The 23,402-nt window shown below is 37.7% G+C and overlaps 1 protein-coding gene across 1 annotated transcript in view; it reads left to right on the forward strand.

The window, feature by feature from the left end:
- The window catches only part of LOC126764052 (aminopeptidase N), a 507,747-nt gene that overhangs the window by 239,313 nt on the left and 245,032 nt on the right, over positions 1–23,402 (forward strand). The window contains exon 7 of the mRNA XM_050481791.1: positions 16,022–16,716. Within this exon, the coding sequence (XP_050337748.1) occupies positions 16,022–16,716 (695 nt within the window). The remainder of the gene's footprint in view (positions 1–16,021; positions 16,717–23,402) is intronic.

Below are 23,402 nucleotides of genomic sequence, written 5' to 3' on the forward strand. Positions count from 1 at the left end.
ATTTCGAGAATGTTTGCAATAAAAAATGATTCAAAAAATGGTATTCATTTTACATATCTTATCTTCGAATGATCTAAGAAAAAAATACAAAAAAAACGATGGAGTTGGGCGGTTGGGTAAAAGTTGGTGACCAAATTTGATTAATATACACTGGACTGATTTTGACTAAGACCGATATGGCAAAATAAGGCTATGTTCGTAAATGCATCATGACGCGCATCATGACGATTGCATAACAAACAGAACGTTCAGAAATGCCAATATTGCAGCACTGCAATAATCAAGCGTTCGAAAAGACAACACTTCTATCAGCTGTCACTCATAATTTCTATCAAAAAATAACTACGATGTCTGACGAAAAGTAAGTGCAAAACTGTTTTACTTTAGTTTTTGTATTGAAATTTAGTAAATTATGTTAATAATAATTGTATAAATTATTATTTTTAAATTTTTTGTGAAAATCACAGTTATTGCTAAGAGTGCGGTTGAATATGGAGGACGAGTTTAAATCGGGTAGAAGGAAAAAAAATGTATTGTGGAATAAAGTTGTGACCGAAGTTAAAAATGTAAATGAAAACAATAAAAATTAAAATGAAGTTCATCAGAAAAAGTAATAAAAAAATTATTCAAATAAAGGAAGGTCAGGTAAAGTAAATTTTTTATGATGAAAACAGAGTGGTAAAATAGTTTCTTCTATCGATTCCATTGATATCATCTGAATCAACACGGCGAATGGGGGCATCTTGAATTCCTTCGATTTCATTTTTGGTTTCCATATCGGCATGTGTTATTGTATCGTTAATATGTTCAAAATAACCTCCCTTATTTATGATAAAATTGTGTAAGATAGCGCAAGCGAGTATTACATTAGATGTACATTTAATGCTCGAAGCTTCAATATAATTTAAAATTTTAAACTGTTTCTTAAACTTTAAATACTTTGTCTTTAAAAGACAAACATTTGTACCTACAAATTTTTCTTTTTGACTTCAATACCCTTCTTTTTCTTAAATTTAAAGAAAATCTATCACTTCTTTGCTCACAAATTTCGTCTAGTGTTAGATTCAGCAAAATTTCCAGTTTATTTAGTATTATATGCGTTCAAAAATGCAAACAAATGTATCTGCAAATTGTCAAAAATTGTATAAGAAGTATCAAACGTCAAACATGCAGTGTTGCTACTGTTGCTTATGCTGCAAGTCATGATGCATTTACGAACATAGCCTAAGTTTTAAGTGTACTTTCAGAAACATTTTTAAAGTTTATTCCGCATTCGAATAATATTTACATTTTATGAATTATAAATTTAAATTAAATTAAACTATATAAAACAATACAACTAGAAAAGGCAACAAAAAAATCGTTTATGTAGGATTGGTCAAACCACGTCAAGTGAACCCCGGAAATTTTGCTAAATCACCGATTTTGAAAATTTGCACACCATTAGATAAAGGATCAGACGCCTACCTCGTGATATAAATATTTCTTCAAAATGTGTGTCAATGTTCTTGAAGGTTGAATTTAGGAACACGTTAAAAATAAAAAAATTTTGTCTCATAAGCTAATGCAGATAAATTGATTAAATTTTTTGTACTCAAAGAAAAATATAAATATAAAAATATATTCGTGCTATATTAATAATGTTTTTCCACGGTCAAATAATAGTCATTTACACATATGTATTTTTGTTAAATAATTGAGAATTTGTATGCTTCTTCACGATAGAAAAATTGCTATGTGACACAATGCAGAAAACGTTCACCTTTAAAAATTTGCCTAAAAAGTTTTGTTCATTACAGCCGAAAAATAGATTAATGCTAAGTTAACAACGATACAGTGTTAATATTGATGGCGTTATTAGGCGTCGATAGTGTGCCGGTAATAAAATACCACATTAATTATTAAGACGATTATTTATTAAGATAATTCAAAAGACTTCTACACATGTTGGCGTCTGTACAAGAAGTTACGCTTCTTAAAACTGAAAACTAAGAATTCAGTTGAAACTGTAAATTTCCAGAAAGAATGTCAAAATAAAGAAAGAATAGAATAACTGACAAACGGTGCTGCCAGATGTGATACTTTTTATCTGTGTGCCCATAGTACTCCCCCCCAAATAAAGTCTTGCGTTTTTTAAGGATGAGTTCCACTACCAGATCCTGGCGCGGGTGTTTGGTGCAGGTAGGCTGGTTCATGTACGTGGCGAATTCATTTGTTCGGAGAGAGTACGGCTGTGCGGCGTACTGTTGTCACTGGCCAATTGGTATGGTTAAGTAGTTGTTGTGCAGTTCTCGGTTAGGGCTATGACCGCTGTAATAGGGGCGGTTGCATAGGAGCCCACACGTGCGAGACTGAGTTAGGGTCTACAAAGCGACCGCCTTTGAGGTCCACAACTAATCCGAATTCATGGATGAGATGTGCACCGATTGGATACGGTACGTTAGTTATACCAAATATCCAATGGGTCTGACGCCGTAGTCCTAAGTTGAGAGTGAGTGCCTTATCTCCGTAGGTTTCGATTTTGCTACCGTTCGCAGCTTACAGTCGAACAGGAGTTACTATTTTGTTGAGTTTACGAGAAAGCCGAGTTGCCGGAATATCCGTGCAGTATCGGCGAAGAATTTCGTACTCGGTGTGCGGTCGTAAATGAATAGTTGGCGATGTGTTACCGTTTTTGGTAGTGCGATGCGTAGGGTGTTGAAGCGTAGCGCGGCGGCTGATTGGCGGTTGAGTGTGGCGTTGTGCCGAATTCACTGCGGGTGAAGCGATGCATTGTGGACCCAAATTGATGTCGATCATATGTACCGTTGACATGTGTGGCAGTGGTTGTAGCGTCATTTGTGGTTGTGCGTGTTGCATGATGACGGCTTGTGGTGCCTGCGACAATTGATATGTGGTCGGAGGTTGTGACATTGGTTGATGATGGTGAGGTTAGAAGTTGGGTAGGAAGAAGAATTGTTCGTACATCAGGATATGGAGTTTGCTGCTGCTACAAAGTTTGCGACAGTGGTGGTGCTTGCTGTTGCTGCTGGCCGCTTGCGCCATTAGCAGTTGCGCGGCCTCGTAAGCACAACTAGGCGGCAAGGTGATGTAGTGTTATTGATCTGCTTGCGTGTGTTGTTAAACTGTAGGGTCACCAATTCTCTTCTTCTTTATTAGCGTAGTCACCGCTTATGCGATTATAGCCGAGTTAACAACAGCGCGCCAGTCGTTTCTTCTTTTCGCTACGTGGCGCCAATTGGATATTCCAAGCGAAACCAGTCCTATTCGACTTGCTCCTTCCAACGGAGTGGAAGTCTTCCTCTTCCTCTTCCTCTGCTTCCCCCGGCGGGTACTGCGTCGAATACTTTAAGAGCTGGAGTGTTTTCTTCCATCCGGACAACATGACCTAGCCAGCGTACCCGCTGTCTTTTAATTCGCTGAACTATGTCAATGTCATCATATACCTCGTACAGCTCAAAGTTTCATCGAATGCGATATTCACCGTGGCCAACGCGCAAAGGACCATAAATCTTTCGCAGAACTTTTCTCTCGAAAACTCGCAACGTCGCCTCATCAGTTGTTGTCATCGTCCAGGCCTCTGCACCATATAATAGGACGGGAATTATGAGTGACTTATAGAGTTTGGTTTGTGTTCGTCGAGAGACGACTTTGCTTCTCAATTCCCTATTCAGTCCGAAGTAGCACCTGTTGGCAAGAGTTATCCTGCGTTGGATTTCCAGGAAGACATTGTTGGTGGTGTTTACGCTGGTTCCAAGATAGACGAAATTATCTACGACTTCAAAGTTATGACTGTCAACAGTGACGTGAGAGCCAAGTCGTGAGTGCCTCGACTGCTTGTTTGATGACAGGAGATATTTCGTCTTGCCCTTGTTCACTGCCAGGCCCATTTGCATTGCCTCCTTGCCCAGTCTGGAGTAAGCACAACTAACGGCGCGGGTGTTGCGACCGCTGATATCAATATCAACGGCATACGCCAGCAGCTGTACACTCTTATAAAAGATTGTACCTGCTCGATTAAGTTCTGCAGCTCAAACTATTTTCTCCAGCAGCAGATTGAAGAAGTCGCACGATAGGGAGTCGCCTTGTCTGAAACCTCGTTTGGTATCGAACGGTTCTGAGAGGTCCTTCCCGATTCGGACGGAGCTTTTGGATTTGCTCAACATCAGCTTACACAGCCATATTAGTTTTGCGGGGATACAAAATTCAGACATCGCGGCATAAAGGCAGCTCCTTTTCGTGCTGTCAAAAGCAGCTTTGAAATCGACGAAGAGGTGATGTGCGTTGATTCTACTTTCACGGGTCTTTTCCAAGATTTGGCTCATGGTGAATATCTGGTCGATTGTTGATTTGCCAGGTCTAAAGCCACACTGATAAGGTCCAATCAGTTTGTTGACGGTGGGCTTTAATCTTTCACACAAGGCTTATCCCACGGTAGTTGGCGCAGATTATGGGGTCTCCCTTTTTGTGGATTGGGCAGAGCACACTTAAATTCCAATCGTTGGGCATGCTTTCGTCCGACCATAATTTACAAAGAAGAAGATGCATGCTCCTTATCAGTTCTTCACCGCCGTGTTTGAATAGCTCGGCCGGTAATCCATCGGCCCCCGCCATTTTCTTGTTCTTCAGGCGGGTAATTGCTAAACGAACTTCTTCATGGTCGTGCAATGGCACGTCTGCTCCATCGTCATCGGTTGGGGAATCGGGTTCGCCTTCTCCTGTTGTTGTGCCTTCACTGCCATTTAGCAGGATGGAGAAGTGTTCCCTCCATAATTTAAGTATGCTCTGGGCATCGGTGACTAGATCACCTTTGGGGGTTTCACAAGAGTATGCTCCGGTCTTGAAAACTTCTTTACTACCAGCTGTTCTTTTGCATTCTCCGAACCCCAATGGTTTCGGTTGCAGCTGTACGTAAGGAGTTTGAAATGCCGTCCCACAGTTCCCTTATACCGAGTTGTTGACGAGTGCTCTCAGAAAGCAGGAGTGCAAGCCGAGTAGAAAATCGTTCGGCTGTCCTTTGTGATTGCAGCTTCTCTACGTCGAACCTTCCTTGTGTTTGTTGACGTGCGTTTTTTGCTGCACAGAGGCGAGTGCGAATCTTGACTGCAACAAGATAGTGGTGCGAGTTGATGTTAGGACCTCGGAGCGTACGCACGTCTAGAACACTGGAGACGTGTCTTCCGTCTATCACACCATGATCGATCTTGTTGGTGGCTTTTCGCTCTGGAGACAGCCAGGTAGCTTGATGTATTTTCTTGTGCGGAAATCTAGTACTACAGATAACCATATTTGGGCCCCGGCGAAGTCGATCAGCCTCAAGACATTTGGGGATGTTTCGTCGTGGAGGCTGAATTTACCGACCGTAGTGCCAAAGATACCTTCTTTGCCCACCTTGGCGTTAAAGTCGCGAAGCACGATTTTGACATCGTGGCGGGGGCAGCTCACATAAGCGCGCTCCAAGCGCTCATAGAACGCATCCTTTGTCACATCGTCCTTTTCTCCCGTCGGGGCGTGGGCGCAAATCAGCGATATGTTGAAGAACCTTGCTTTGATGCGGATTGCGGCGAGACGTTCATTCACCAGAGTGAATGATAGTACTCTGCGCCGGAGTCTCTCTCCCTCCACGAATCTCACACCAAACTTGCGCTCCTTTATATGGCCACTGTAGTAAATGCCACAAGGACCTACTCGTCTCTGTCCTTGTCCCGTCCATCGCATCTCTTGGACGGCGGTGATGTCAGCCTTTGTTTTTACGAGGACATCAACCAGCTGGGCAGCGGCACCTTCCCAATTAAGGGTCCGGACATTCCAGGTGCATGCCCTCAAATCATAGTCCTTATTTCGTTTGCCATGGTCGTCATCAAAAAAGGGGTCTCTCATCCGAGGTTGCGCCTTTTAATTGGGATGTTTTTTTTACGTGGCGTTACCCAGCGCACAACCCTGCGGAGGGGATGTTCCGCCTTCTCACTTTAACTCGCCTTTAAACGGATATTCTTAGACTACGCAGAGAATACTTGGTCAAAGACCGAAAGTCGTGAGCTGCTTGAGTCATATGTAAAAGAGTCGTTTCTGGCCACTCCCAAGTGAATGGCGATCAGAGAACTTTCCTCACTTGCGTGAACTTCTACACATGACTCCATCCTCGCACCAATTATATGGCAGTAATAGAATACCACATTTTTTATTATTTTTTTAATTTCTTCAGGAATCTCGTTATGTTGAATAGCTACGACGATTCCACCGGCAGATTAAACATCATTGCTTCAACTATGTTGAAATCGCGACAGATATATGCAGCTGTGCAAAGTACTCGGTGGTACGATGAACAGCGGTTGACGATGCGATTGATGATTTTTTTCTCATTGCTGCTTTTGCTACACTTGAGCGTAATTACTTTCCGTTTTTCCAAATCCTAATGCTATGTTCCTTCTTGCTTACAGGCCACTCCGACAAATTTTTTATTAGAAAGTCTGGTGCAGAGAACCAAATCCAGATCCTGAGCGCTAAAGTCCGAATTGGATGTTGTTTTCACATACGAGGAACTTTGATTTTATTATTAAGTTTAAATCGGCTGTAATCTCCAACCAAACGTTCTTTTACAGACATTGTTGCTATAATTTCAATGAAATTTTAAATTTCCCAAAAAACGTTGAATAATCGAATCGATATTAGATAGATTTGAGTTTAGTTTGACATTGCAAATGAATGGACGCGAATTCGAAAACTTTTCAAAATTACCCCCTACAATCCAACCTAATTTGCTGTTAAGCCTTTTCCAAATGAAATTGTTCGTTCTTGAAGGCTCTCACAAAATATTTCTGCATTGAGCAACAAATCCACATATACGTTGCGGTTTGTAGAAGTTTAAATAACAGTACTACGAATTTGTGTTGTGATCTGTCTAGTTGTTGTTGTTGTTAAAGCGGGTTCCTAGTCCCCTTCAGGATGATTAGCTAAGCTGTCGTCGACATATCATACGGCAGGCCTAAGAAACTTGCTATTTTGACGCGGTCGGACCAAAAGGGCTTAACCCCCGCTCTTGTTTGTCTGGTCTGATTCCGAGTATGCCATTCACTGGAAGGGAGTCGGTGAAGTTGTTGTTGGCTCCATTGTGAATGGCGGTCAGTGCTTGTCGGAAGTTAGTTCCGTCCGAAGTCTGATCGACGTACTTTCTGATGTCGTCGTCCTAGTTGAGGAATGATGACTTGATGTTCCTAGGAGACGGTTCCGCTCCAAGCAGGTGAGTGCAAGTTTGATTTCTGCGAAAGCTTCCCATCAGGAACTGCATGGAGAAGAGTTCATTGTGCTTCTTAACTGGGAGCATACGGGCCTCACTCTGCAGGTGTTCGATAGGAGAAATCAAGAGGTAGGAAGTGCAGTATTCTGACAGGTCTGAGCTTCCTCGTCCGCGTTTGGACCATATTAGTGCGTCATTACCGGCCGATTGCCTTAAAAGTTGACAACAGCGATTTGAGGATTTTTCTGCGGCTCAGTACTTTGGCGATAATCGGGTTCGACATTGCCTGACCATTCTAGGGTAGTATCCTTGCGGTCGATGTGTCCATTGATTAGACGATACTGCACGGTGTTGTGTACATGAATCCTAGGCCTCCATCATTATTCTCTCCCCCTCGTGTGGTGCGCCTGCCGGAAGACGTCGGGAAATGACACCAGCCAGTACAAGAATTGCACTTGACTGAGGCAACATTACGGTGTATGACGGTCTAACACACGGAACAGACTGTGCGAGGAACCCGGAGTTGCCGAGTGGTTCTCGCACGAGGATTGGAGCGGGATGAAGGTTGGTCAAATTTACGCAATTTTACACAAATCGACTTCTTTACAAGCAATTCGTTGTTTTATACCGTGCAAGTTGTAAATAATCGTTGAACTCGTTTTCATTAGAGAGGACAAAGGCGATTGTTCCTCATCAGCCAAGTTCGGCACATTGGCTTTGCTATTATTAGGCATGTAAATGCAAAAAATGAAATGTATAAACGACTACCTGAGCAATTAAGAATGTGATGATGTTTTTATAAATGTAGCAAAAGCAGATCTGCATTCCGATCAAAATATAACGTAGAGAGTCCCGTATACTTGGACTGAGACTTCGACAAGTTGGCGAACTGTCAGTAGTTTCGACAGATGTTGTTGACAGAATGTTGCCCTAGTCCAACAATACAAATGATCCATTAATTCAGGTTGTTGAATACCGCTGTACAGTTTCTGATGATGAGACAAATTCAGTGTGGATGAACCAACGCAGAGACGGCTCTTGCCAATACTTACAAAAACCGAATTTTAAAATTTGAATTAACTTAGGTATTAATCTAATGCTATATTAATAATGTGCTTAAATTGTCCTAGCACCAGTTTTTATCCCAATGGTCACGGTCATCCTATTGTGTACAGTGTCATGCTTCTGAGTAAATATATACTATGAGTACTTTGGCCGGTACACGCTGCATTTCCTGTTGGGTTCTTCGGCGTTGTCTTGGCAGTTGTCTGAGCGTTGGTCGTCACTGTATTAGTTTCCGTTGTATATTTTTGTTTTTGCTTGCTTAAAGGCCAGCAACCGGAAAATAAAATAACTCAGTAATCGTTTCTAAGGGATATCTGTAAGTTGTCCGATCTGGCCGATTGCGACAAATGATCAATATAATCTCAAAAACCTTCTATTTATTAAATTTCATTCAGATATTTTAAAAATTTAAGAAGTTTTTATAATTCCGAAAAATTATACTTGACTTAAAAAATCGCTGGCTCGAAAACAGTTTTAGACCCATATTCTCTATATTCTGTTAGGGAAAATTGTTCAGAATAATCCGAAGAATATAGTATTTCCAGCATACGCAATTTTATAAAAAATAAAAATCGACCCGCACTAAATTTGGGCATCGACTCGTCCGATTATAACACATATTAGCAGCTACATTTCATGCATAATAATTTTATCACGAGTGGTGAGAGGCTTTTAAACTTCTTTTGATGTGAATGTGATCAACAACGTGTCGCTGCATTGATTCCATCACATCCCAAGTGCCAGAAATAAAGGGATGTTAAACTTATTCCAGTGTGAGAGCGCCTCAAAATTAGCGTTTTTTATAACATTTTCCATTATGGCCAGATTGAACAAAATAACAATTTTTGGGTTGGGTTGATAACCCAACACCCAACATTTAGTACGAATAAAAATTACTAAATATTGGGTATTTATTATATGGAGAAACTATTTAAATCTTTTTAAAGAATATTATAACAACTGACTTTTGTCCTTTCAATACCCAATAATAGGATTTAAGCTGGGTCAAATTTAGAACAGCATCCCCGGATTTCGGGGATTAAATGGGTATCAGTGGAAAGGTGACGTTCTTCAGATCACGAAAATATATACATATAGTTGCCGCTGACTTATAGTTTTAAAGATATTTGCATTTAAAGTTGAAAAATTCACAACTGTTACATTGATAATTTGTACATTGTCAGTAACTTTTTCACTTATATTATGCACTTTTCACTTACTAGCACTTCACTATAACGTTTCTGTATATTAATTTTTTTAATATTTGTTGTAAATAAAGCTTTATTTTAATTATTTTATTTTAGTTACAATTCTCTGTATTTGCACAATAAGAAAAGGGTTGCCATGGTTATCTTTTTTTTGAAGCGCGGCGCGAACTATATATATATATTTTCGTGATCTGGAGAACGTCACCTTTCCAGTGATACCCATTTTATTCCCGAAATCCGGGGATGCTATTCTAAATCCCAGCCTTTAAGCTTGTTAGCTCTCAATCATTAAATGTTTTTAATCATTTTCCATTGAAAATAAAACTAAAATAGAACTATGATGCTTCATATTACAAAACGTTTCATCAAATATCCTTATATTTCACAAATTTATTTAATTTTCACTGTTTTACATTTTTTATAAGAGGTCTTGAACGATGCAACAAATCCCTCCGTTTACACATGTTTTTGGTAAGATTTCAATCTGGCCATCGCTCGTTTCCAATTGCTAAACGTCAAAACCTACTGAACTCGATTAGCTGTCAAAGCTCAGTAGGTTTTGACGTTTAGCAATTGCTCTCTCACTTTCAGTGAGAGAGGAGTTAAACATCTCTTTATATCTGCCAAGTACACTTGTTATAGAATCATCGGTAATACTTTGCTCTTTCATAGTTTGGCCAGGAATAAAGGGTTGTTAAACTTATTCCAGTGTGAGAGCGCCCCAAAATTAGCGTTTTTTATAACATTTTCCATTATGGCCAGATTGAAAAAAATAATTATTTGTGGGCATTTAAATTGAAACACCCAACATTTAATACGAATTAAAACTACTATATAGTTGTTGTTTATTATATGTAGAAACTATTTAAATCTTTTTAAAGAATATTACTACAACTGACTTTCGTCCTTTCAATACCCAATAATAGGATTTAAGCTTGTTAGCTCTCAATCATTAAATGTTTTTAATCATTTTCCATTGAAAATATACTATGATGCTTCAAATTACAAAACCTTTCATCAAATACCTGTAAATTTCACAACTTCATTTAATTTTCATTTTTATAAGTGGTCTTGAACGATGCAACTAATCCCTCCGTTTACATATTTTTTTGGTAAGATTTCAATCTGGCCATCGCTCGTTTCCAATTGCTAAACGTCAAAACCTACTGAACTCGATTAGCTGTCAAAGTTCAGTAGGTTTTGACGTTTAGCAATTGATCTCTCACTTCCAGTGAAAGAGGAGTTAAAGATCTCTTTATCTCTGGTTTGGCTGTCCATGAAATCTGGGTGATTGGAATGCCATTGGATAGAGAACACTGACCGCGTTGACGTAACTCAGTAACTTCTGCCTTTAAAGTCGGTTGTGTTGGCTGGAAAATTCCAGTTTGCTGTATCAATGACAGGTTGGAACGCAATATATTGTGTGATACCAAACTGGAGCGATAGTTGAAATTTGATATGTATGACATAATTGGTTTGGTGGTTAGAGCTTTAAGATTGGTAACTGAATAATTTATACCGCGAATGCCAATGTGAATATTTTCTCGACGAAGGTGAAGCATTTATGCGAACTCATCGGTCGTGAATTTCACTTGAGAACATGAGTCGAAAAGAGCTCTTCCAAGCTTATACGCCCCATGGAGTCCTTAACTAGAACTAAAGCTAAATTAACCTGCCAGTGGTCGGTGGCTCCATATGCGAAAGCATGCCTGCTAACTAGTTATATGTATGAGATTTGTTTGAATACGATGTCGATCAAGAACTTATAGAGTAATTTTTTTTCATAGTAGGGTGAAGCATCGAAAGCTGAAGTGCGGAACTTTAATCTGCTAAACCTAACCTACTCCCAACTCAAGACTCTCCCACGGAAGACGGAACCACCGATTAAATAAGTACTAGTTCGAGGTAGGGACAGTAAATTTAAGTGTACTTTATTGTGCGGACCGACGGACGCCTAATCTGTTGAAAAATTCTCAGTTTTGTCATTATGGATGCTGACGCTTCGCTGACAGCTTTCCATTTATCAGTCGAGTGATCGTTTTTCCCTTGTATTTAAGAATCGAGGGCAATAGAGGTACAATAGCAAAATATTTTATAATTTTTTCACTTCCATTTTTTCTTTCACCAGTTGTTCGTAAAACTGTGTAATTATTTTTTTTAATTTGTTTTTTAAGTTAATTATTTTTTTATACTGCTTGTAACTGCTTATTTTCACGCATGTACATCTTTGATCTTTGGTGCGCAGAAAAGGGTACGATTGCAGAAAAAAATCGTAGTGTAATTATTTTGGTAGAAGGAATCATTAAAAATAAAGGCTACGCAGTTGAGATGAATAAACTTGAGAACTGTATTATTTACATTTGCAAAACAAAATATTGCTTATTGGGCTATATTCAATCGTATTAAGAGTTCAATTGTTCAATAACAATTCGATTGGCTAAACACTGTTTAAACAATTATAATTGAGCATCTTCAACGAAAGGTTTCAAATTCATCGAAGACCCAAAATTGATTTTACGGAGTTCTCAAGAAGACCGAAACGTCGTCGGATAGCCCTGCTAGAAAATCATGATGAGTCTGCTGCTTCTGTTTTGCGTTCATTCAATTTTCCACCGATCCTGAAGTCATTCGAAGCAAATATTGAAAAGGTCTTATCGCTTTTATCGCATTAAATGGTCACTGGAATAACGAAACACCAATACTCGCTTATTCGTGAATTCATAAATAGTGAAGGTACATGCAATATATTGCCAAGGTATAAGAAAATTCTCAAATATAAGACTTCAAGATATACAAATAAAATAATTGTAGGTGATATAAGTTAACACATTAGTCTGCTAGTCTGCCCACTGTAGCGTTCTTAGAGCTACTCCACACCAGCCAGTAATCGTGGGAATAGTCGATATCAGCATTTTCACATCCACTAGCAAATTCTTCGCTACTCCAATATCAGCGCGATAGCAGCGATTCACGGTAAAACTGGAGAAACAATTCTTATTTCCCGTAAAACAGCCGTAAGGACTAGAGGAATAATCAAAACAATTTTCATTTCCTGGACAACAGCCGTAAAGACTGGAGGAATAATTTATATTTGCAGAAGTGGGTCTGCAGAGTCTACTAAACAACACAACTTTAAGTATTTTACAGCTCCAAAAAACTGTAATTGAAAATTGTCTTGATGGCACGGGAAACGCATTAACATTATTTGGAAAATGGGGTTTTGATGACAGTAATTGAATACGAAAAAAAGTTTTCAAACTGTCATAATGTAGATGTCTATTTGCAACATCGTACGTCCCATTTGAGCTTATAGATGGAAGTAACTCCAAAATATTATGTCCAAAATCATAGACTATCATCTGAACGCTATTGTGAACCAGTGTGAATTCATTTTAAAAAGGAAACCTCCACACTATCCTTTGAAAAAGTATTGTATTTTAAAAATAAAATAGAGAACTTAATGCCAATCTAATTTTTCATAAATCATAGCCTGCAACTTGCTATGGTAGATGGTAAAATGTGCAAAGCGTTAGGCAATACGTCGCAATAATGAAATATACTGGAAATACTGGAAGTATTTTTGCGCACCATCACCATGTGAGCTATAGGATATAGTCGTCGGATGTGGCCAATTTTTACTATATGTTCAAAATATTTTTTTAGATCGTCGGACCGCTAAAAATCCACTTTTAACCTCAAAAATGCGTCGAAGCCATTTACGATGGGCAAAAGAACATCAAAATTGGACTCAACTTGATTTGAGAAATGTAATCTTGTCAGATGAGTCCAAATTTAACCAGTCCGGATCTCAATACCATTGAGAATCTTCGGTTTCTAATGAAAGCTCAGGTTGCACAGAAGAGACCAAAGAATTTAGCAGAGTTGGATGGAATTCTAGAAGAAGCGTGGTATAACGGTATTGGAGCAGAAACAATAAAAAACCTCCTATATTCAATGCACGGCCGTATAAAAGTCGTTATAAAAAGCAAAGGAGGTTTAAAACACACTAAAATCCTTTATTTCTATAACTAAAACTATAAAGTCATTTATCTAATGTAAAAAAAAAAATTATTATTGTTCATATTGCTAGTTACAATATCTAAAATGAATTACAAAATTTTTAAGTGTAATCCACTGACTTTTTTACGCTTAATACTGATGTTTTAAATATATATTATTTTTTTAATATAAAAAATTTAAACTTCTTCTTCTTCTTAATTGGCGTAGACACCGCTTACGCGATTATAGCCGAGTTAACAACAGCGCGCCAGTCGTTTCTTCTTTTCGCTACGTGGCGCGAATTGGATATTCCAAGCGAAATCAGTCCTACTCCACTTGGTCCTTCCAACGGAGTGGAGGTCTTCCTCTTCCTCTGCTGCCCCCGGCGGGTACTGCGTCGAATACTTTCAGAGCTGGAGTGTTTTCTTCCATTCGGACAACATGACCTAGCCAGCATAGCCGCTGACTTTTAATTCGCTGAACTATGTCAATGTCGTCATATATCTCGTACAGCTCATCGTTCCATCGAATGCGATATTCACCGTGGCCAACGCGCAAAGGACCATAAATCTTTCGCAGAACTTTTCTCTCGAAAACTCGCAACGTCGACTCATCAGTTGTTGTCATCGTCCAGGCCTCTGCACCATATAACAGGACGGGAATTATGAGTGACTTATAGAGTTTGGTTTCTGTTCGTCGAGAGACGACTTTGCTTCTCAATTCCCTATTCAGTCCGAAGTAGCACCTGTTGGCAGGAGTTATCCTGCGTTGGATTTCCAGGAAGACATTGTTGGTGGTGTTTACGCTGGTTCCAAGATAGACGAAATTATCTACGACTTCAAAGTTATGACTGTCAACAGTGACGTAAGAGCCAAGTCGCAAGTGCCTCGACTGCTTGTTTGATGACAGGAGATATTTCGTTTTGCCCTCGTTCACTGCCAGACCCATTTTCTGTGCTTCCTTGCCCAGTCTGGAGTAAGCACAACTAACGGCGCGGCTGTTGAGGCCGATGATATCAATATCATCGGCATACGCCAGCAGCTGTACACTCTTATAGAAGATTCTACTTTCTCTATTTAGTTCTGCAGCTCGAACTATTTTCTCCAGCAGCAGGTTGAAGAAGTCGCACGATAGGGAGTCGCCTTGTCTCAAACCTCGTTTGGTATCGAACGGCTCGGAGAGGTCCTTCCCAATCCTGACGGAGCTTTTCGTGTTGCTCAACATCAGTTTACACAGCCGTGTTAGTTTTGCGAGGATACCCAATTCAGACATCGCGGCAGAAAGGCAGCTCCTTTCGTGCTGTTGAAAGCAGCTTTGAAATCGACGAAGAGATGGTGTGTGTCGATTCTCCTTTCACGGGTCTTTTCCAAGATTTGGCGCATGGTGAATATCTGGTCAGTTGTTGATTTGCCAGGTCTAAAGCCATACTTATAAGGTCCAATCAGTTTGTTGACGGTAGGCTTTAATCTTTCACACAATACGCTCGATAGAACCTTATATGCGATGTTGAGGAGGCTTATCCCACGGTAGTTGGCGCAGATTGTGGGGTCTCCCTTTTTGTGGATTGTGCATAGTACACTTAAGTTCCAATCGTTGGGCATGCTTTCGTCCGACCATATTTTACAAAGAAGCTAATGCATGCTCCTTATCAGTTCTTCGCCGCCGTGTTTGAATAGCTCAGCCTGCAATCCATCGGCCCCCGCCGCTTTGTTTAAACTTTGTACTAAGTTTGAAAAGCCAACTTTATGAATATGTGATGGTTATTTCTGAGAAACGAAAATTAGTTGGTGAAATTTTAGTTTGAATGAAAAAAAGATCATTCCTATGTAAAATGTATGGGAACCTAAAAAAAAAAATAGCGACCCCTTAGAGTTAAGAGGGAGGATGTTTTGTTTGTCAATCACTAACATTTGAGAGGGTAAGAGTTGAAAAAAAATTCCATAAATTTTTTTTGAAGCACCCTAGTATGCATGCACGCTTGTCAGGGAACGGTAAATTCAGCAACAATGCAAAACCTTAATATCCTACCAGAAAAAATCATCCGATTGCAAACAGTTATTTGCAGATTCAACGGGAATCGCTGGTCCATGTGACCTACCAATAACTGCGAATATAACTGCAACACACTTATCTATTTTTTGGAAATATATAGTATACTATGTATATTTGTTACTGCAATTTGTTACAATTCTCTGCATTTGCACAATAAGAATAGGGTTGCCATGGTTATTTTTTTTTGAAGCGCGGCGCGAATGCAACCATTGTTCGATAAACACAATCAAAGTTTTCTTTTGCAAAGGAATGTTTTAAGTTGTTGTACGCGGGCTCCACGTTAGGCCCCAAAGATGTTGGAAAAACCAGCTTATTTCGAAAGTAAACCTTGCCATAAAAGTGTTCTTTACACCAAGCTTTCAAATATTTACCTGCAATATTGAAAATATTCTATGTATATTCAAACTGGTTTCCCAAAAAAAATTCAAACTGATTTAAATTAATGTTACTATCTTTATAGATTTACCCTGGGTATGATTTTGAAGGAGGATATCCAGTGACATTGCTATATTCTTTATATAATGAGCTAAGTAAGCGTTATCCACACTCACGCATTACAGTAATGAAACAGGAATCTGTGTCTTTCAAAGCAGAGCTTGTACTTCGGATGCTTAATTATACATTAAGTAAGAGCACACTAAAATTTGGAATTCGTAAAATGGTTAGCTATCAAACAAATAATGTTTTTTCTGCGAAAATCATTTGGGAAGCTATTAATAATCAGGCTAACGAAGAAGGCAATATAAATCCATTATACAGCATTTCTGAAATAGCTGATTCCTGGATTTCTACAGATCGCCTGCCAGTAGTTTCATTACAACGCAATTATACATCAAACGCAGCTAAAATTTACCAAAAAATGTTTCTACGGGAACGCCCTCATGATGTCCAAGATCATGATAAAATAATTTGGTGGATCCCCATAGTTTTAGTTGAACAAAACAGATTAGACTTCTCAAACACAACACCATATCTCTGGTTGGAAAAAACAACGGAAACAAAACTAACGAATCTGTCAAATCGTAATTCCTTCATCATAATAAATCCGGAAGAGATAGCACCATTTATAGTAAATTACGATCAACAAAATTGGAACATGATTTCAAATTATTTAAAAAATGAAACACATTTGGAGAAAATACCAGCGTTAACACGGTAAAGTACTTAAAAAGAACACTTAAAACTCTATATTTGTAGAATTTTAGTTAAACAAGTTCTCTTCAAATTACCGATTTCTCTAAATTTCTGCCGTAACTTGGATTTCGTATGCATTTAACAGAACTTTTTAATACACTTTTATTAGCTTCATTTGTATGTTTGTTTGTAACTTTTTTCAGTGGTACTAAAACTCAGAATATTTGAGTGACACTGCAAGAAAGCGATCACAAGTAGAGAAGTTTCACGGCGTAGAGTTTATGTACAAATAAGAGTTACTTTTTAAATATTTCATATGTTTGATAATGTATTATAAATTCACAAATATGTACATATCGTCACCTAAAATGCAAAAGGCCGTAAATAACAAAAAATTCAAAATTGACTTTTTGATTGATTATGAAGTACTTAACCGAAACACGTGTACATAGCAAATTTTACATGCATACGTCCAAAAATAACGACTTTATAGGCTAGAATCAAAAGGCCGCAACTACAACTTCAACAATTTCATAAACCAAAAAGCCGTAACAACCCTTTTTTCATTCTCTTTGATTCAATTTCAATGTGAAACATTGTGTTATCCGTAATTACAATTGTTTTCATTATCTTTCATTCTTTATCAAATTGTGTTATTGTGTTACTGCCTTTATTCCCGTAATAGAACAAAATTAATAAAATGAGTACTAATTGTGAAAATGGTTGTAATGAAAAACTTAAAAAAAATAATAAAAGGTCTGGAAATATAATAAACCGGTTGAAAGGAAAAAAATACATGGGGCTATCAAAAGGCATAATTAGTGAAAAAGCTCCAAGAGAACTTAAAGCTGGATGTACTTCTGTGAGAAAAGTGCTGTACGGAATTGTTCTACATTTTCCGAGGAAAATCGTAAGGAAAATGTCATGGGATCAAAAAAAAATGTATGTCGTTAATCTTGTTGAACACGCAAACATAAAGCGAATTGGTGTTGAGAACTCTAGAAGATCAATTACAAAACGTTACTATTTAAAACATCATTCTAAACGTGTTCAAGTGTGCTTTCATATGTTTTTATCTACGCTTGGATTAAATGAGAAAATGGTGAGGAATTGGGTAAATTTCAATGACTCCCATGGTACCAATATTTCGCCAGAAGAACAAAACAAATAACATCAGAACGTAAAGCATTTACTAATGAAGGAGTCTTATTTCAAAAACGTTTAAATTTTCTGGAAAAATGGTTGCATGACATTCCTAAGCTTGAATCACACCACCGAAGACAGTATACGAAGAAACTGTACTTGCAGTCCGATTTTAAAAGCTACAAACATGTCCATGAAGTTTATTCTGAAGACTGCGAAACTAATGAAGTAGTTCATGTATCTTTTCCAACATTTATGGCAGTATTAAAAAAACAAAACTGTTGTATATTTAAGCCAAAAAATGATATGTGCGACACCTGCACATCATACGAATCGAAGAACTTGACCCAAGATCAGTACGACATTCATAGAAAGGATATGCAAGACATGAGAAATGAAAAGTTAATTGACATAGAAAACGCCAAATCAGAATTACACTTGTTGTTATGCATTGACATGCAGGCAGTGAAATTGATTCCACAGACAAATGCAAATGCCACGTAAATATTTAATAGTGGGACATACACAAATGGAGTGTGATTCGACCCACTCCCTCATTAAAATAAAAATCAACAAGAGACAAATAAATTTACCATCTGAGCTGTCTGACTTAATTAGAGAGTCTCGAAAGAACCCATTTCCTCTAAAAGTGCACCATGTTGATTACAAGTATTTCCTTGACTACGAAAGTATTCCTAAGCGCTACGTATCTATTCGACCAGGTAAAATTTAACACACATGTATAAATTATGTATAAAAAACTCAGTATCTTCAAAACAGGCAAAAAATCCGGAGAGCCAACTGTTAATATGATCCGTGCCTTGTCATATGATCCATCTGGAATAATTTATTATAAAACAAATATCAACGACAATTATAACGTTTTGCCACAACGTACACAACAAAAATTTAGGGACATCGAACCTTCACAGTTACATACCGAAAGAATATCAATATCCAACAAGTAAGGAAGGGCTAAGTTCGGGTGTCACCGAACATTTTATACTCTCGCATGATAAAGTGATAATCGAGATTTCATTATACGTCATTTACATATTTTTCAAATACCGTATTTTTGTAAAGTTTTATTCCGCTGTCATCATTGGTTCCTAATGTACTATATATTATACAGAGAAGCCTGGGTGCAGCTTCCTTCTGCAATTTCTTTCGTAAAATTTAGTGTTTCTGACGTTTTTTGTTAGTCCGTTAACGCACTTTTAGTGATTTTCAACATAACCTTTGTATGGGAGGTGGGCGTGGTTATTATCCGATTTCTTCCATTTTTGAACTGTATATGGAAATGCCTGAAGAAAACGACTCTGTAGAGTTTGGTTGACATAGCTATAGTAGTTTCCGTGATACGTACAAAAAACTTAGTAGGGGGCGGGGCCACGCCCACTTTTCCAAAAAAATTACGTCCAAATATGTCCCTCCCAAATGTGATCCTATGTGCCAAATTTCACTTTAATATCTTTATTTATGGCTTAGTTATGACACTTTATAGGTTTTCGGTTTCCGCCATTTTGTGGGAGTGGTAGTGGGCCGATTTTACCCATCTTCGAACTTAACCTTCTTATGGAGCCAAGGAATACGTGTACCAAGTTTCATCATGATATCTCAATTTTTACTCAAGTTACAGCTTGCACGGACGGACAGACGGACGGACAGACGGACGGACGGACAGACAGACATCCGGATTTCGACTCTACTCGTCACCCTGATCACTTTGGTATATATAACCCTATATCTGACTCTTTTAGTTTTAGGACTTACAAACAACCGTTATGTGAACAAAACTATAATACTCTCCTTAGTAACATTGTTGCGAGAGTATAAAAAGAAATTGGAACACCTGCAGGAACTTAAATTTTTACTTCCGGCTGACTGCCACAGCTTTTATGATAATAAACCCTTTACATTTTAAACCTATTCTAATTTGCTATTTGTATTGCAGGTTTTGTTGTTTTCAAATGAATTATTTTGTTTTTCTTAACCAGTTTAATATAATTTTATTTTCTCGAATTAAATTTATTAATTAAATAATTTCTTTTGTGTTAAAATATTTACGTTACAGCTTGCACGGACGGACGGACGGACAGACAGATATCCGGATTTCGACTCTACTCGTCACCCTGATCACTTTGGTATATATAACCCTATATATGACTCTTTTAGTTTTAGGACTTACAAATAACCGTTATGTGAACAAAACTAAAATACTCTGCAGGTTCCTGCAGGAACTTAAATTTTTACTTCCGGCTGACTGCCACAGCTTTTATGATAATATACCCTTTACATTTTAAACCTATTCTAATTTGCTATTTGTATTGCAGGTTTTGTTGTTTTCAAATGAATTATTTTGTTTTTCTTAACCAGTTTAATATAATTTTATTTTCTCGAATTAAATTTATTAATTAAATAATTTCTTTTGTGTTAAAATACTTACAATAAATAGATACAAAAAGACATAACTTGTTAAAAACTTTTTTAGTTACAGCCTAAAAGCACATTTTCTTATTTTAACCATTGCTTTCATTTTATACACAATTTTTTTCAAGTAGTTACGGCTTTTTGGTTTCAGAAAAATAGAGTGCAAAAGGCCGTAACTAACATTTCTTAAAACTGCTTTTTTCCCATTAATTTGGTTTTCAGAAACAAATCCGTCTTTGTTTTCTAAGCTTAAATATACAATTTGGATATTTAGCTTTAAGTAGTCTTTAATCTATAACGTTTTTTGCTTCTCCTGTAAAATACTAAAAATGTTAGTTACGGCCTTTTGCATTTTGGGTGACGATATGTAGATATGATATATGTATATAAATGACATACTATCATAATATCCTAAAAAACTTAATATATTACAATAATTTTATCGCAATTTTCGACGACAGGCCTTCCGGAGCGTGGCGACCATCTCTACACTAGAACGAAAACGTTGAAACCATCGTTGTGCGGTGGAAATGGAAACTGTATCGGGTCCATAAACTGCACAAATTTTATTGGCGGCTTGAGATGCATTTTTGCCTTTATCGTAGTAGTACTGTAAAATATGCCGTATTTTCTCTTTAGTTTGCTCCATGTTTGCGACGCTATAACTCACGAACGACTTAAAAGAAACGACAATCAATCAAACACGTGTTAGCGCGTGAAATGAGCTTTCCAAAAAGGTATAGCATGACCCGATGTGACAACGAATAAAACTAGAACTACGCGCTTTCAGCGCCAACTAGCGAAAATACCGCAAGACTTTTTTGACAACCTATTATATTATCATTTATCAGTAATATAATGTGCGCGCACTGTCCTATATGTACATACATATGTATGAATGTGTGTATTACATTGTGGAACAAATAATGTATACATGAACCTATCAATATGGCAGCCAAATATTCGATGACCAAATTTGAAGAAAAACTCACAACAAAAACATTTTCATTCATGAACGCAAGCGCACTTTCAAGAGGCAAACTCGCTTCATTCATAAAAACAAACACCATCACATCTCCCCGAGCATGCCATTGCCTACAAAGAGTCTTTTGACGACGGTAACAAAAGCTAAAAATGCGTTTTGATAAGATACATATATCTATATTTATATAACAGATGGCGCAAAAATTAGCTTCCGATGTTTTTTGGAAAATGAAAAACTTTTTTAAAAAATGAAATATGGATTATTTTTATTTAGTCTCTTACATCAAGTCGACAATATAATATCATCTAAATGGCCGCCGCCACATTTGATTGCCATTTGAGCCTTCTTTATGGCATTTTCCATCACTTTGGCCAGAACTTCCGGCGATAGGTCCTCACATTCTTGACGGATATTGTGTTTAAGAGCTGCAAGAGTCTGAGGCTTATTGACATAAGCCCGCGACTTCAAAAAGCCCCACAAAAAGAAGTCTGGAGCGGCCAAATCATGCGATCTTGCTGGCTAGTGCAAATCGCCAAAACGGGAGATTAGGCGCCCGGGAAATACATCCTTCAGCATATCGGTTGTGGCACGCAGTGTAGCGTGCCATTGTTTATTTATGTGTGGCTATGTTCGTAAATGCATCATGACTTGCAGCATAAGCAACAGTAGCAACACTGCAAGTTTGATGTTTGATACTTCTTATACAATTTTTGACAATTTGCAGATACATTTGTTTGCATTTTTGAACGCGTATAGTACTAAAATGGATATTTTGCTGAATCTAACACTAGACGAAATTTGTGAGCAAAGAAATGATAGATTTTCTTTAAATTTAAGAAAAAGAAGGGTATTGAAGTCAAAAAGAAAAATTTGTAGGTACAAATGTTTGTCTTTAAAAAGAAAAATACCTAAAAACAAATCATTTATTAAAACAATAAAGTCGTTTCCCGAGGACATATTCAACCGTACTCTCAGCAATAACTGCGTCTCCGCATTACTGAGATTTTCACTAAAAATTTAAAAATAATAATTTATACAATTATTTTTAACATAATTTAACTAAATTCCAATACAAAAATTAAAATAAAACAGTTTTGCACTTACTTTTCGTCAGACATCGTAGTTAAATGCAGTAAACAATTTTTTGATAGAAATTATGTATGACAGTTGATAGAAGTGTTGCTTTTTTGAACGCTTGATTATTGCAGTGTTGCAATATTGCATTTCTGAACGTTCTGTTTGTTATGCAATCGTCATGATGCGCGTCATGATGCATTTACGAACATAGCCTGTATTTCGCATGTGTTTAATACACAAATGTCAAAACAGAACTGACGTTACAGGTCAAGTGCAAAATTTATAGCATCTTCTGAATTTTGCCCCACCATGTACATAATTTTATTACAGGCCCTTAAAAGTTTTGGTAACATGTTAAAAGACCAAGCGGTCGCATATATTCACGTACATACACATATGTAATTATGTGAGCATATAAACAAAAAGAACCATAAGCATAATGTTTGTAAATTTGTCCTTACACAACTTTGTATGTAAATATGTACACTTATCTCCGTTGTCACGGGCAACCAACGGCCGAAGCGCACCCTTTGTCAAAAATTCAATGCGTCGAAGGGCTGATGACAAAGCGACACAACATTGTGTTGTTGGTAGAAATTCCGAGCTGTCCCGAAGAAATGGGCCAACAATCGTCTATTGTCACCGATTCCCTTGCCGCTCTAAGAGCTTTGCCAACAAACCAACGTTAATACGTATGTTTATGTATGAGCTTGCATACATATCGATGCAGATTTTTGCGAGCCGCGGAAAAATATTTTAGAATTGTAAAATAATTTAAAGTGACAAGAGCTATATTGCCGCTTTTGTCGCATATTTCTGTGCTTCTCGGATTTGCGGGATAGACACTTTTCCCTTCTAGAAAAATATCAAAAATTATTCAATTTATGATTTTTGTTGTGTGTTTTTCTTCAAATTTGGCCATCGAATATTTGGCTGCCATATTGACTTGTGACGCTGGTGATGCTATTTGAGACGATGGTTGGTTTTGTAGAACAGTGTTTGTATTTTTCGTGGGTGACATATCTACATGTATTCGTATATGTGAATGTAGGTTTGTGTATACAAAGGTTTT

Source organism: Bactrocera neohumeralis, unplaced genomic scaffold, assembly GCF_024586455.1.
Source record: "Bactrocera neohumeralis isolate Rockhampton unplaced genomic scaffold, APGP_CSIRO_Bneo_wtdbg2-racon-allhic-juicebox.fasta_v2 cluster09, whole genome shotgun sequence".
NCBI classification, from domain to species: domain Eukaryota; kingdom Metazoa; phylum Arthropoda; class Insecta; order Diptera; family Tephritidae; genus Bactrocera; species Bactrocera neohumeralis.